This window comes from Triticum dicoccoides, chromosome 1A (genome assembly GCF_002162155.2).
Source record: "Triticum dicoccoides isolate Atlit2015 ecotype Zavitan chromosome 1A, WEW_v2.0, whole genome shotgun sequence".
Taxonomy (NCBI): Eukaryota; Viridiplantae; Streptophyta; class Magnoliopsida; order Poales; family Poaceae; genus Triticum; species Triticum dicoccoides.
Genome location: NC_041380.1, coordinates 507,564,442 through 507,578,743, shown reverse-complemented (window position 1 = coordinate 507,578,743; position 14,302 = coordinate 507,564,442). Strand labels below are relative to the sequence as shown.

Here is a 14,302-nt window from a genome sequence, read left to right as displayed (position 1 = left end):
CTTCTCTTGTCATAGTCTTCAATGTGAATGTCTTCACATACCACCTTTGACTTCTATGTCTTCATACATTTTTAGGGGTCATCTCTGGTAGGAAAACCGAATCAATGAGGGACTTCTACCTGTGTTATCCTGCAATTCTCACAAACACATTAGTCCCTCAACTAAGTTTGTCGTCAATACTCCAAAACCAACTAGGGGTGGCACTAGATGCACTTACAGGGATGCCCGGGCGCGACGAGCACGTCCACCACATCAGACCCGACAGGTCTACCCCATCACAAATCCACCCCATCGACCTACTGAATCCATTTGCTCTCTTTTCTTCTTCCTCCTCTGTGTCGGACGTCTCATAGCTCTGCCGCCACCCTTGTTCTATAGTTGTTCCAAGCCTCATCGCAACCAGCATAGGCACAGTACTCCTCTCTGATGACATGTGGGAATCAGAAATTTGTGGCAACTAATAACATGTTGTGTTATTTTGCACAATATGATTGTCGAGGGTGAGGGTGATGGTGTAGCCCAAACCAACAAGTCCAAATCCCGAAAGATCAAGATGCAAATCAACTCATGAAATTTCTGCAGATGCATCGGAATCTTTAAGATCATCAGGTGCACACGCAACTACTCAGTGATCTTGTGAAGCATATGTGGACCCACAATAAAAATCAAAGAGCCAATGTTTGAGTTGTGCACATAAAATAAATTATATATAAGAACTATGTATTTTTTGCTACCTTTGTTATTTGCGTGCGACATTGGTGTGTATGATGGACGTGCATGAATTTGCATGTATATTAGAGTCATGATTTTAGGTATGTGGTTGCCGGACATGAGATATGAGTGGTGGTTTGGATGCGTGCGCGAGCGCGTCCACGGACTTATAGGTGGGCGGATTGGCAAGTCCGGTTGTAGACGCTTTTATCTCTGGATCCAAGAAAATAGATGGATATTCTTTCCAAAGAGAACCCCCCCTCCTTCCCGAACCCCTCTGTTCTCAAGAAAGGCATGTGATCTTATTTGTGAATCATGTTGGCTTTGTTCTTGGTCACCTGCGATGAAGTCGTAGTCGCTTTGCTTGAGAAGTGGTGACGATGACAGTGACGGGCAACCTCGATGGTGCCCCTCTTTGCAGTGACGTGTGTTGAGTCATTGTGGGTTGCGCGACCGGCTAGGTGTGCCATGCTTGAGGGTGTGTTGTAATGGTTTTCGTACGGTTTTTGGTTAATTAATTGAATACGCATTTCTTCTTAGTTAGTAGATTGAGCTTTACTTGATTTCAAAAAATGTGCTATTTTTAGCTATTATCTTTGTAGACTGATTAGTTGAGTTAATATTACTGCGATAGCTATCCCAAATGATTTAATATTTTTACGATAGCTATCCCAAAAATGTGATTTACGACCAGTTTGGCTTATGGACTACATTTAGAGAGGTATGTGTCCTTCTCTCGATAATCCTCTATGAACCCCTCTTATTTCAACGCATGTGCCTCTACATCATTGGTAGGTTCCATCCATTAGAAATTTTCCATACATGTGGTGTTACTCATAGCCATCCATTCCTCTCAAGTACTTACTCTTAAACTGCTCAATGATTAGACTAATAGAACAGAAGCAATATGATCTATAAATAATACTGCCTCTGTTCCTAAATATAAGTCTTTCTAGAGATTCCACTATGGACTACATACGGATCAAAATGAGTGGATTTACACTCTAAAGTACGTCTATGCACATCTGTATGTAGTCTGCATTGAAATCTCTAAAAAATACTTATATTCAGGAACGGATGGAGTACATACAACCATGATAATATGACCACAAAGAAATACATAAATAATCATAGTTACATAGTGAGGCTAATATAATCTAGACAATTGAAGCACACACAAAAAATTGTTACATAGCTATTACTGTGAACCTATAGTTGGTATGCCAGATTTTACGGACATCACCATGTACAATGCAAAGTGACATATGTTTGCTTACAAAAGTTAACCTTTTGCTTTATATTTGCCTATATACTACACTTGAGGATGGTATGCCACTAGACATTCTTATCTTCTGAGTATACAGGTCTGAGAGAGGGAAGCATGGAAGAGAATGGTCAAGAAGCCCCTTCCCCAAAGTGTGAGGCATGATGTCTACTATGTAACCTCCTTTTTGTAGACTCGTGTTGGGCCTCGAAGCGCAGAGTTTTATAGGACAGTAGCATTTTTTTCAAGTGGATGACCTAAGGTTTATTAATTTGTGAGAGACGTAGGATGAAGATAATCTCTCTCAAACAACCCTGCAACTAAATAACAAAGAGTCTCTTGTGTCACCAACACACCCAATACAATGATAAATTGTATAGGCGCACTAATTCGGCAAAGAGATGGTGATACAAGTGTAACATGGATGGTAGATATATGTTTTTGTAATCTAAAAAAACAGCAAGGTATACTAGTAACAAAAATGAGCAAAAATGGTATTACAATGCTTGAAAACAAGGCCTAGGGTTCATATTTTCACTAGTGCAAATTCTCTCAACAATGATAACATAAATAAATCATATAGGAATCCCTCAACATGCAAAAAAAAGTCACTCCAAAGTTCCTATCACGGGGAACATAACATGAAATTGCTTGTAGGGTACGAAACCACCTCAAAATTATTATTTCTGATCAATCTTTTGAGCTATTCCTATAAGTGTAACAAACAGCCCTAGAGTTCATACTAAAATAACACCATATAAAAACACTCAATCAACCAAATGTCACATAGATACTCCAATGTCACCACAAGTATCCATGGATCAATTATACAATATGCATCAAACAACTTCAGATTCATAATATTCAATCCAACACAAATAACCTTAAAGAGTGCCCCAAGATTTCTACCGGAGAAACAAGGATGAAAACATGCATCAATCCCTATGCATAGATTATCCCAATGTCACTTTGAGAATCCGCGAGTTGAGTGCCAAAACATACATCAGGTGAATTAATAGAACACCCCATTGTCATCACGGGTATCCCACGCAAGACTTACATCAAGTCTTCTCAAATTCATAAAAATATTCAATCCGATAATAGTGAAACCTCAAAGGTAAAATTCAATTCATCACAAAAAGATAGAGAGAGAGAAACACCATATGATCCAACTATAATAACAAAGCTCGCGGTACAGTAAGATCGTGCCAAATCAAGAACACGAGAGAGAGAGATCAAACACATAGCTACTGGTACATACCCTCAACCCCGAGGGTGAACTACTCCCTCCTCGTCATGGAGGCCACCGGGATGATGAAAATGGCCTCTGGTGATGATTTCCCCCTCCGACAGGGTGCTGGAACGGGCTCCCGATTGGTTTTTCGTGGCTACAGAAGCTTGCGGCGGCGAAACTTTCGATCTAGGGTTCTTTTCGGGGTTTCCGTATTTATAAAGATTTTTGGCGTCAGAAACAAGTTATGGGGTTGCCTGAGAGGCCCACAAGCCGGGGGCACGCCCCTAGGCTTGTGGCCTCCTCGGTCACTTTCTGGCCCGGCTCTGGTGCTTCGGGGGTCTCTTTTGGTCCATAAAAAATCCCCGTAAATTTTTAGCCCATTCTGAGAACTTTTATTTCTACACCAAAAAACGACACCACAATAGTTCGGCTAAAAACAACGTCAGTCCGGGTTAGTTCTAATCAAATCATACCAAAACCATATAAAATTGTTGTAAACATATCATAAATACTTCATAAATTATATATACGTTGAAGACGTATCAAGGCCTGAAAGAACAATTGCCACTAGCCAATCATATTGTCCAGGACATGACACTCGATAGGCTGGCGCTAGGAGGAGCACCTCGAACACAAGGGCGGATAGATCCCAGAATGTCCTGACAACAAAAGCGGGATGCAAAGATACATCGAGTTGAAATGTCCAACAAAGCACCTGGATTGTCCGACTAAGATAGGAGCCCCTGGATAGTCACTCAGACGCAGCGGAGTCGTCGCTACCGACCTACAATTGGTTGATGCTTGATGTTGTTTAAACCAGATAATCCCAAAATTTCCTAGAGAATCACTTCGATATAGCTACTAATGACTAATGAATGCAAGGAATTGCGAAATCCTTTGTTTGATGTGTTTTCACTAAAAATGGGCTGAAACATGGAAGAATGTGTCACATAGAAGAAAACATGAAGTGTGGTAGCAAGGCAAGTCAACACTACGCATCCAGGACAGAAGACGGTGCATGATACGAGCGCGCGCGCTTATACTAGCGGTTGTACCACGCACCAACGGCTCCAAGGCGTCCACCCGAACAACTTCTATAAAGGGAGGCGTGCGGAGATCCAGATGGAGATGCGGGGCGCGGAGGAGGCTCGCGCCGCATGTCCCACCGCACGCATTGTGGCCGGCCTGCCTCCGGATAGTCCCGACGAGGAGTTGCTAGAGCACATGAAGGTGGAGGCACCAGAGTAGGAGGAGGTGACAGAGATGGTGGTGCCACTGCGGGAGGACTCAGAGGAGCCGCTGTCAGACGACGAGGGGAAGGCATCGGCGCCGGTCCCGCCCGAATTCAGGATGAAGGACGTGCTTGCGAAGTTTGAGCTTGCCCAAGCGAGGAGGCGACAGAGCAGCGGGCCATCCTCGAATCCATCCACTTGGAGGTGAAGGTGAAGGCCAACCACCGTTTTCTCTACGAGGGAGCATTGGAGGTCGACGAGGCCTTGGAGTCCGACCAGAACGACGAGGAGGTGCCCCCGTTTCGCCCGGCCTCCAATGACCATGAGGCCAGCACTCTGACAAAAACTTTATCGACATATCTGATGACGAGTAGTGTAGATGGTAGTTTACCAATGGTTCGTAGCGTAGATCATGGTTGTTGCATGTCTTTGCATAGAAATGAAAATCTTAAAATGGGGAGTGTGGTTGTGAAGTGTGAAATATGAAGGGCTACTCATTAAATTTGAGGGTCCTCAACCTGGCAGACGGCTGGTGTAATCTTTGCAGACCATAGCAGATGGTTGAGCTTGGTGACCGTGTGAAATATGAAGGGTGACCGATGACCATCCATGAACGCGGCCGGACGCGTCCATGAACGTTTGATGCCTCACTTTGCTACGTGTGGTTGAAGACGATGTGACACTTGGTATTGATTGAGCATGGAGCTGCTTGTGCATCTAGTACTACCTCCGTCTCGATGAATAAGTCATTCGCGTAGTTTTATGTTGACGATTTAAATATCTAAATATGTATTATATGTGTCAAAAAATATGTATTTAGAAACTACATCATTAAAAATCTAGCGATATACTTTTCATGTCATATAACACATATTTAATTCTTTAATAAATCGATGATCTAGGACCACGTGAATGACTTATTCCGTTTTAGAAGGAGAAGAAAAACCAGCTGAAAACCGGCGTGGCATGGCACCAGGATTTTGGTTACGAGGCGCATGAATATTCGTTACGTGGTGGCACATGAAAACTGAGCACGCATTGCCTGGCCGCGCAAAACCGCGAGCTCGTGTATTTGACCGGCCGGCCTATGCGAACGTGCTTGGCCGACTCGAGAAGAGCGGCAGATGGCAGGAAAGGAGCCGGGGAGGAAGCAGCCACGAAGCTTCATGGGCACCGAGGGCATCTGTCGCAGCAACACACGGCGCCCGCCACCGACCACCTCGGCGGGGTGGCGTCCGGCCACAAGATCCAATCTCTCATTTGGGCTCGAGCCTAGCCTATATTCCTTCCTCCCTCCTCCTTGGACCACCACCACCACTGCCCGTGCCCGGCCCTGCCTGCCACCATGTCAGTCAACCCTGCGCCACTGCCTCCGGGCCCCGCCTAGGGTGGCCATGTGGTCGTCGTCTACAGATACCTCTCCCGTACATGGAGCTGATATTATTTGAGAGGAAAATAGCCGTGCATACGGGTACGGCCCCGTCCTTTCGACCTCTCTACCGTACACGGGTACACCCCGTGCTGCCCGGATCTCTGCGTACTATAATTCCACTAGCGCCTGCACCCGCGTTCGTTCCATTTGATTAAGCACGATCACAGGCGTTTCATCAGTGGTCCAAGCAATGGTTTTACAACTTTCTAGAGTAGGTACGATGGTTGGTGTGGTGTGGGAGACAGCACATTTGGATCCTACCAAATGCAGAACGCTGATGAATCTCATCTCGGCGGCCTTGCATGCTTGGAACAAGGGCATGCTTACTAGTAGCATGGAGAAACAATGCAAAAACACCACAGGAAGCAAAGCATGCAGGAACAAGGGCCACCATGCTTTGCTTGCGGAGCATACGGAAAGAGCATGCATGCCGTCCGATGATCTCACGCTTCTTCAGCACCCGTTATTCGTATCATCTGCGCTGCGCTTCTTCAGCATGCATGCATGATGGTTGATGGGAGCTCAGTTCTCGTGATCCCAGACTTCGGACGCGCTCTTGTATGGCCCGTGGGTCTTGTTCACGAACAGCTCCTCCCCGGTCAGCACACGCTTCTGCGACAACAAAAAGGCGCTTACATCAGATTCAGATGGAAAACGTACGGCTAAATCTTCTTCTTCTAATAACTTAACTTGACAGGATTAGTAGCTTCTAGAGTGCAAGTAGGGATATTTACACTAAAAAAGGTACTGTAGCATCCACAGTAAAACAGATGGAACGATTCTCTATCTGGAATCTATTGTACTAGTATATTACTACGTCGTTCCTCGGGCCTAAACTGGTTTTATCTCACTGGCCGGCCTGCAAGATACCCTGAAGAAACGACTAAACATATGCGGCCAGTAGTATTATCTAGAACCAACAGATCGACCAACCGCGGCAAGTGTCTCTGTGTTACTGCTGCTACCATATTTAGGGTGACAGGCATGCAGTTTTTTCTAATAGACGGGATCCAGATTCAGGTGGTGTGTACTGCTAACTGCCACGCAAACGCAGCAGCAGCTGCGTTCCAAGTCGTGTCGAAATTGTGACGCTGCTTTCATTTCACCGCATTTGCACTGTGATCAAGACGGAGTAAGTGTCCCAATCGCTCACCTCATCTTTGATGCTGCACAGGACCTTGAAGTCCTCCTCAGGGATCTCCCACCCGAACACCTGGATGTTCTCCTTGATCCTCTCGTCTTTGCTCGACTTGGGAATGACGCTCGTTCCCCTCTGCAGAGCCCACCTGATGAGCACCTGCCCCGGGGTCTTGTTCAGCTTGTTGGCCACCTGCAGTTCAACCCTTAGATTGAGCTACTAGTACACGGTAGACGGTACATTTCTGAACATACGCACCTTCTCAACAACCGGGTCATGCGCAAGGTTCTTCTCTGAAGAACCCAGTGGGGAGTAAGCCTGCACAAGGAAAACAAGAATACCCTTTAGCACTTCCGTTTTGGAAACCAATAGGCTGCTAAGATATTATTACACCAGCGAGGTCAATTGATCATATCTCAGTTTCAGAAGAAATATATCTTACGGTGACATGGATCCCGCGCTTCTTGCAGGCCTCGAACATCTTGTCGTTCTTCCAGCCAGGGTGCATTTCCATCTGTCAGATGAAGCAAGTAGCAAACATCACTACGGTCAAAAAATCGGTTTCGGTAAATGTCGCGTTACTGATCAAATCTGAGGGTTCTCAACCTGGCAAAAGGCCGGCGGAATCTTTGCAGACCGTAGCAGCCGGTCGAGCTTGGTCACCGTGTAGTTGCAGACGCCGATGTCCTTAAGCAGCCCGTCCTTAGACAAGGTTCTCCATCTCCTTCCACACCCCCTCCATGTCGAATTCCAGCACCTCCCCTGCTTCCGGAGGCTTGTGTGCCCCATCTTTCAGCCGGAACGGCCAATGGATCTGCGTTCATTTTGTTAATTATTAATATATCCATAGAAAGAACCGGTAACTGAAGTATACAAGATAATAGCAATAAAGCTATAAACAATTAAGAACTACACTGTCCTTTATTGCCGGACAAGGCAACAATGAGAGCAAGAAATTTGCATGCAAAAGAAGTCACTGGTTTTATATTTCTTACGTGGTAAAGATCGATGTAGTCCAACTGTAGATCCTTGAGCGAGTTCTCTAATGCTGGACGCACCCTCTCAGGGACCAAGTTTGTACACCTATGAAGTGACCAAAACAACGATCAAAATTCAGATGCTTGAAACACGCCGTAAGTTACCCACATCGAAATACAATCTGCATGGCTCTGCACGTAAGCACGCACCATAATTTTGACGTGACAAACAAATCTTTCCTGTCGATTCCAGCTTCCATTGCGGCTTTAAGCCCTTTGCCGACCTGATATATATCAGCAGATGATGTTTAATCGCGTATCGCGCCAACTGAGCTAGGCTAGTACAGAAACGGGATATCGTTATACTGATGTGTACCTCCTTTTCTACTCCGTATTCAGCAGCCGTGTCCACATGCCTGTATCCAGCCTGCAGCCATCATACGTACACTCAGGTTATTCAGCATAATCCTACTGTCATTTCCGAGCGAACTAGCCAGAGTTCTGTGGTGTAAAACTGTATCTGAAAGCCCAAGCGAGGGCATGGCGATATACATACCTCGGTGATGGCCGTCTGAACGGAGTGGGCAGTATCCGATCCAGCCCTCCAGGTGCCCAATCCGACGGCCGGCATGGCATGCCCGCTCTTGAGGACGGAGTGCTGTTGCTTCTCCTGCCCCATCGTCGCCTTGGCGCTCGCCATGATCGATCGCGCCTTCTGAATCTCAAACCTCTCTTCTCTTCTCAAGTCTTCTCTCCTTCCCAATGTCCGTGAGCAACTTCTTTATTCCACCGAGGAAGGAGATACGGCTTCGCGCTGGAATATATAGGGATGGAGAGTTCTAGGGAGAGATGCCACGTACATCTGCATCCATGGACAGATGGCGGGAGGTCACCGCCTAGGGTGCATGTGTGTCACCGTGCTCCGGTGCATGGAGCACGGGTTGCACTGCGAGAACTCGCCAGAACCCATATAGGTGGCCAGCAACACGGCAAAATTTGTCACTTGGCTCAAGGGACCAGAACGAACTTGCTTACCTGCCGTCTCTCTGGACGATGACGAGGAAATAAAGTTGGCTTTATAGCAGGCAGAAAGATTTGATTGTAACATGTAGAGGCCTATGCCAAACTTTCTACCCCTTAATCATCCAATACTATTTCAAACTAATCTGAATTTGCAGCAGATTAAAGTTGCGACTCACGGCCCTTAATTGCCAATCCACGAGATACCGATCGTGTTCTCTTCTCCTTGCATACGTATAAAAGTACAAAGTACAGCAGTATATTTGTTACTCTAGAAAAATGACTGACTGAGAACTATACTAATTCATGCTTCTTTCAGATAAAGTAGTCCCTTCCTGGCTGATCAAAGAGTAGCAAAGAGACTCTTTTAATTGTCTTGAACCTGGCTATATATAAATGGATGGCGATCGTGGGTTCCCACAGCAGATTTAAGTCTACAACTCAAAGCCCGTAATTGCCCATGCCAATTAATCCACTAGACACTCATCGTCTTCTCCTTACATATGTACTCCCACTGTAAAGAAATATAAAAGCGTTTATAGATTACTAAAGTAGTGATCTAAACGCTCCTATATTTCTTTATGGAGTGAGTACAAACTACAAGAGTATATTTACTCTAGAAAAAATGGCTAACTGCAGTATCTTATTGTTTTTCTCATATGAATAGTCCATTCCTGGCCGATCCAAGAGTGAGGCTCAGCATCGTAGCAACAAGACTCCTTTCGCTGTCTTGAACCTATATACATATATGGTTGGGGACTTTGTAGCCACGGAAAGCAACCAAATCACTTGGTCGGGTCACTCGATCGGTCTGCGTTGCTGCTGCTGCTCTCATCCGGGTTCTGTACATCGGTTCTACCGTCCTCTAACTGGGATGTTTCAGGTGGTGTGGTGACCTCATCGGAAGGAAGCTGTTCCTGAATCTTCTGTACTCCAGTGTACCGAGCAAGATCAACCCATTGCTGCAGCGAACATAGTAGCAAGTGAGGAGGGAGAAAGGCAGATGTGCTAGTGCTAGGGACCTTTAATAAACATATCGCTTGCTTGAAAAATCCGAAAGGTATGCAGATTACTTTCTAAGATAACATAGAAGCACCATCCAATAATAAGTATGAAAAATAATGAATGGATGATGATCTCCTCACAACAATATGAGCTAACCACACTCTTCTCAGCTTTCTTGTTATGGAATATTTATGTCGCTTACTCTTTAGTGTTCTGTTTGTTTAGGGTAAACAGTTTGAGACTACAGTATGCTACCAGCACCACAAATCTTAGAAGATGAAGTGTCCAACCTGTGTTCCCAAGTATGAGTTGACTGTCCTTGCTACAAAGGACAAGAGACCAGCAAGAAGTGGCTGATTATACTGAGTTGCCAGGCTCTCTCCTAGTCGATGCTCCAATAAGCCAGCAATGATCTTCAACATGAATACAGTAAAAAAATTAGATAAAGGAGGCCTATAACTAAATAAGTACATAAGCTGGAAATGGATCAATTTTTCACTGGAGCACGTTCGAAATGCAGAAAATCTATTACCAGATTCTGGAGCACTGGTTGCAAATAAGCAAAAATGTTTCGAGTACCCATACCGAGACTTAAACACAAAGAAGGTTATTTATAAGCAGTACATTTCAACAATAACCAACTTATGCCCGGAACTTTAGTTACTTATGCAACTCAAAAGATCAATATATCTAATCAGGATTAATGATAATTAGTTACTTCTATCTAAAAATGATATTTAGTTATACACCTTGGGTACCACTCGGGTAGAAAGATGTAAATTTGAGGTCAAGGTTTCATACTTTCACAACAAAACATAACCTAAACCTTTCAACTGAAAGCAACTAAGTTATTCCAACAAGTTACCTGATACCGCAAATTTGCTGATGTTCCAAGAAAGCAACTATAAACAGCTGCCGACTTCAAAACAGGAGCTCTCTTTCGCCCTGCTCCCACACTCGCTGAAGGTTTCAGCAATCCTCGAGCAGCATACAGGAGATCTGAGGAAACTCCAGCCCCAACACCAGAAATAAACCCAACACCAGCAAGTTTCAAACCACCAACTATTACTGCGGCGACCCTCTGGTTCATATTCCAATTCCGACCAAAGGTATTCTTTTGGAACGCGTTATCTGGCAATGATCCCAGAAGGCCTTTGACAAAGCCCAAGCTCTGACCAGAATCATCATCGGTAAAAGAAAGCACTGAAATAGTTGGAGCAGGTAGCCACACTGTAAAAAAATCGACAACAGACCCTCTAATAGTATCAGTGAGGACATAGTCAATTTCCTCAAAAAATCGCCCTTTCCGTCTTTCGTACTGTGCTAGTAGAGTGGTTGAAATTGATATAGCCTCTTCAATTGCTAATCTTTGAAGGAATTTTGGGTCTGCGAGCAATCTTTCCCGGAAACCCTGCAACAGTTGATTGGCTTGAATGAATCTGTATATAATGGAGTCTTATTTATTTAACAATAGCTACAATATTTATTCTGTTTTCAAGTCAAGAACAGCATGTGCTTCAAAATCTCAGAGGATTTCCAGCAACACCAATCAGATAAATTAACAAGATATATAGGTGGAAAGGACCACGGAGCAAAACAGAATCAATGAAAAGTTCCTTACTTGGAATCGGTGAATTAGTTCAGTCATAACAGGGTTTTTGTCAAGGTCAAAGAAGTTCTGCAATATCTCAGGAGAAACAACTCCAAGATCTATTCCTTTCTGAAGATCCTGCAATAGTTCAGTGAAAGAGTTCCATTAGCAAAACTATACAAATCCGATGGTGCGACGATAAGGAAATGTTTTGGCCACAGTTTTTTTTTTTTTACTAATAGAGATCTGACCATGACTGCTTTCATTAAATACCTGGGGTAAAGCTTCAGGCCTCCTGCCAGCAGCATTCATAACTCTAGCAATTTCGGCACGGTCAAAGCAATTTCTACTGCAAATTTTAGCCGCTGAATACCATAAGAAATCAGCAACTGGGATTTGACCTTCCCTCCTTATACTCTGTCTTTCAGGATCAAGTAGTACCACAACATGATCTTTCTTCGGCAACTTTTTAGATACTCTGGCAGGAACACCAGTTCCTCGTGACCCATATATAAGATGGCTTGCACCTGCCACAACAATTAGTATCCCTGGAGGATCTTTACCATTAAGTTCTTTCATAATTATCTGAGACATGGTATAATCATCAACTACCCTTGCTTGTGCTGATAAATATGAATTCGGACCAAAAGGAGAGTCACGAGTTGATGTAATATTCTCTATGAATGACCGGCCAGACCTAAAACCAGAAATGAAGCCAGAGCCTGCCGGAGGAGCATATTCCTTTCTTTCTGCTTTTGAAAGGCCTCCAATCCCCTCTGCTTGGACAGTTCTTTTCACCTACTCAATAAGGGAACGTTAAATTCTACTCATATTCATAGGTTAAGTAGTATGCACAACATAACAGTATGCAAGTTATATCATGGTTTTCGGAATTAGACTCATTGAATAATTTATGCCGAGTTGTCTAGGTACTCAATAGCGCCCATGCCTGCTAAAGCAGTTGCAGCAAGCTGCAGAAAAACTGTTCACAGGATGTGGCACAACAACTGCAATCTAAAGTATGGATATAAGATTAACACATAGGCATCAAGGAAAAACTTTGCAGGTGTCAGAAATTAGAAGAATTTGAATCGCTAGTGCACAATGGTATTGGTAATAAAATGTTACAAGTTCCTGCGAACTGTTGAATAGACAGTGAATAGATTATAAAAGCTATCAATCACCTGCAGTGGGGTTCCAGTAGCAACAAGCTTAATTCCCTTATCACGACAGAAATTTAGAAGAGGTTCATACTCCTTCCAACGCTCTGATGGCCAGTGCGACGTGTACAACTTTAAGATGCTGCCATCAATCCTACATAAAGCATAAGCTTGTAGAATGTTACAAAAAATGGAGTGCGGTCTCACTCAAGAATGCATATCATTTGTGGATAACAGATTCTTCAGGAAGATGAAATGTCCATCAGCATTGAAATCCTATAACTTTAATTGCGATAGAAACACTGCATTAACTGCACTGTTAAATACTCCCTCCGTTCGGAATTACTTGTCTCGGATATGGATGTATCTAGAACTAAAATACGTCTAGATACATCCATTTCTGCGACAAGTAATTCTGAACGGAGGGAGTAGAAACAGAGATGTAACTCATATAACTTCCATTATATTCTTATAGTAAAAATAAGATGTTAAGGAGCAAAAGATACATTGCCTATTCATCTAAGTGGACACCAGGTGTACTTCATCTATTGAAAATAAAACATTGTGAATAAATACAGATTCAATGGAACAGAGTAGCAACGTAGGAGGGTTAACGTACTAGCCTGGTAGTTATTTAATGCATTGCATGTCTCACAACAAATCAGAAAGGCACAGACATGTCCACAGCTCCACATCACTAATCAGCGCTCCAAGCGAAGATAGAGAAATCCCAAGCTCTATGTGTTACCCAAACTGATCTCAAGCACCAGAGTTTGAAAAAAGGTTTCCCTGTCAGTCTATGACTCTGGTGGTTCCAACTTCCAAGTGGCACTGTTGTTCAGGCCTGGCCCTTACAATCTTAACCACAGCTCTTGCTAGTCGCAGATTATGCCAACAGGATGGAAAATTAGAGAGATCAGAGTTCAATTCTATGAGCACCCCAATCTCCTAAGACAAAGAAATGTCAATGAACCATAATATGAACCCGTAATGTCCAACAAGCGTCAAGCAAACAGAACTAAAATTCCAGCGATTTCTCGACATGCGGTTGCAAGCAGGTGAACCATGTTCTTATCGGAAGCAATTCTCCGGATAACTTGATTAAAATTGTGTAAGGGGGTGCAGCGCACCTTCCGCTCATGAAGTCGTCGAGCTGCTGCTGGAGGTCGCAGGGGAAGGCCTCGAGCGCGAGGGACATGCGCCTCTGGGCGTCGGCGCAGCGGGCGGCGAGCTTGGTGACGATCTCGAGCTCGAGGACGCGGTCGTCGGGGTCGGGCACGAGCTCGGCCTCGCCGAGGTAGACGACCCTGGCGGCCGCCAGCTTGTCCCACACCCGGCCCTTGGCCTCCCTCCCCACCGCCTGCGGCTCCCCGATGACGGTCGCGTCGTACACCCTCGACACGGCCGACTCGTCGCCCTCGGGCTCCTTCTCCTTCGTCGGGGGCGGCGGGGCGGGGGCCGGAGACTCGGCGGGAGGCGATGGGGGGGACGCCTGGTCGTCGGCGGCAGCGGCGGGGGGCGCGCGAAGCACCGCGGAG

The 14,302-nt window shown here is 44.8% G+C and overlaps 1 protein-coding gene and 1 pseudogene across 1 annotated transcript; both read right to left on the bottom strand.

Annotated features, from left to right (window-relative positions):
- Positions 1-5,993: 5,993 nt before the first annotated feature.
- Positions 5,994-8,768, bottom strand: LOC119310927 (annotated as a pseudogene).
- A 444-nt stretch (positions 8,769-9,212) lies between these two features.
- LOC119354212 (protein RETICULATA-RELATED 6, chloroplastic-like) lies at positions 9,213-14,301 on the bottom strand (the record flags this gene model as incomplete). The annotated part of the gene is made up of 7 exons (XM_037620922.1): positions 9,213-9,970; positions 10,304-10,426; positions 10,879-11,424; positions 11,635-11,742; positions 11,878-12,402; positions 12,789-12,918; positions 13,895-14,301. Coding segments are annotated over 7 exons (2,016 nt in total), but the record flags the coding sequence as incomplete, so codon positions are not given.
- Between the last annotated feature and the right edge of the window lies 1 nt (position 14,302).